General features: G+C 50.8%; 1 protein-coding gene across 1 annotated transcript; it reads right to left on the bottom strand.

The window, feature by feature from the left end:
- Positions 1–702: 702 nt before the first annotated feature.
- LOC113409115 (zinc finger protein 214-like) lies at positions 703–1,483 on the bottom strand. Its single transcript, XM_029914071.1, has one exon. The coding sequence runs from the start codon at positions 1,311–1,313 to the stop codon at positions 708–710; it is 606 nt and encodes a 201-aa protein (XP_029769931.1). The 5' UTR covers positions 1,314–1,483; the 3' UTR covers positions 703–707.
- Positions 1,484–1,703: the final 220 nt, after the last annotated feature.

The raw sequence follows: 1,703 nt of genomic DNA on the forward strand, positions 1-1,703 counted from the left end.
TTCAGTTGAAATCTGCACCTCCAAGGGGATCAATAGGTAACAATTTGTCACCCCACATGGAGTTACCCACACAGGTCACAACACTGGATTCGTTGCAATTAAGGAAGAAACCAATGTTATTTAACCACAAGGGTAGATTTCAAGTGAGTACAAGAGATGAGACATCAAAGTGAGAAATGGTGACAAGAAAAAGAAATATAAAACCACTTCCTAGTACTAAACTGAACAAACTAGACGTGGTTCAAAGTGAAGTCCCTTAACACAGGTTTGCAGTGGCATTGCTGACCACGTTTTCAGCTCCGGATCAGTTCCTGGGGTCCAAGCGCTGTTTTTGTTTTCTTTTCTTTCTTTTTTTTTGTCCTCTCAGGTGAAAACGAGAGCTGGACAGGGAGAGATAACAAGGGGTGTTTTGGGCCCTTTCTTTTATAGTTCAATCACCTTTGAAATGGATTTTTCTCAGAGTGACTCCGAGATAAACCTCTCCTCAGCTGAGTGGGGAGACATGAACGTTGGCCAGAAGGGGTTTCATGCTGTTGTTTGCTAAGATGCAGATCTTTTTGTTCCTGTATTTTCAGGTCTGAAATCTGTGAAAAGCCCTTGTCACAGTCAGCACAGCTGTATGGCCGCTCCCCAGTGTGTACACGCTGGTGTCTTCTCAGGGCTGAAATCCGTGAAAAGCTCTTGCCGCAGTAAACACAGCTGTATGGCTACTCCCCAGTGTGTACGCGCTGGTGTCTTCTTAGGGCTGAAATCCGTGAAAAGCTCTTGCCGCAGTCAGCACAGCTGTACGGCCGCTCCCCTGTGTGCATGCGCTGGTGTATTTTCAGGTGTGCAATCTGTGAAAAGCCCTTGCCGCAGTCAGCACAGGTGTACGGCCGCTCCCCAGTGTGCGTGCGCTGGTGTATTTTCAGGCATGAAATCTGTGAAAAGCCCTTGCCACAGTCAGCACAACTGTACGGCCGCTCCCCTGTGTGCGTGCGCTGGTGTATTTTCAGGTGTGCAATCTGTGAAAAGACCTTGGCACAATCAGCACAGCTGTATGGCCGCTCCCCAGTGTGTACGTGCTGGTGTCTTCTCAGGGCTGAAATCTGTGAAAAGCCCTTGCCGCAGTCAGCACAGGTGTATGGCCACTCCCCTGTGTGCGTGCACTGGTGTATTTTCAGGTGTGCAATCCGTGAAAAGCCCTTGCCGCAGTCAGCACAGGTGTACGGCCGCTCCCCTGTGTGCGTGCGCTGGTGTATTTTCAGGCATGAAATCTGTGAAAAGCCCTTGCCGCAGTCAGCACAGCTGTACGGCCGCTCCCCTGTGTGCATGCGCTGGTGTATTTTCAGGTGTGCAATCCGTGAAAAGACCTTGGCACAATCAGCACAGCTGTATGGCCGCTCCCCAGTGTGTACATGCTGGTGTCTTCTCAGGGTTGAAATCCGTGAAAAACTCTTGCCGCAGTCAGCACAGGTGTATGGCCGCTCCCCTGTGTGCGTGTCAGCACAGTGGTAGAGCTGTTCCCTGCTATGCGTGCGCTGATGCTTAGTCAGTGTACTGGCACTGCTCTGCCCACATTCAGACTGTGTCCTCGTTTCTCCCGGGATCCCGTGCCCTGCTGGAGAGAGCAGAGGCCAGTTAGCTCATCATTAGGGCTGCAGGTTTGTCAAGGAAGGAAGGAAAAATGTCACAGACGGAGCCATTTCCCCACTTCTCAGTGA

The sequence above is a fragment of the Terrapene carolina genome, unplaced genomic scaffold (genome assembly GCF_002925995.2).
Source record: "Terrapene carolina triunguis isolate 2854851 unplaced genomic scaffold, T_m_triunguis-2.0 Scaffold29805, whole genome shotgun sequence".
Taxonomy (NCBI): domain Eukaryota; kingdom Metazoa; phylum Chordata; order Testudines; family Emydidae; genus Terrapene; species Terrapene triunguis.

What these genes read in the sequence shown, in the direction of transcription:
- LOC113409115 (XM_029914071.1), bottom strand. Translation starts at nt 1,313, where the DNA reads ATGCACACAGGGGAGCGGCCGTACAGCTGTGCTGACTGCGGCAAGGGC.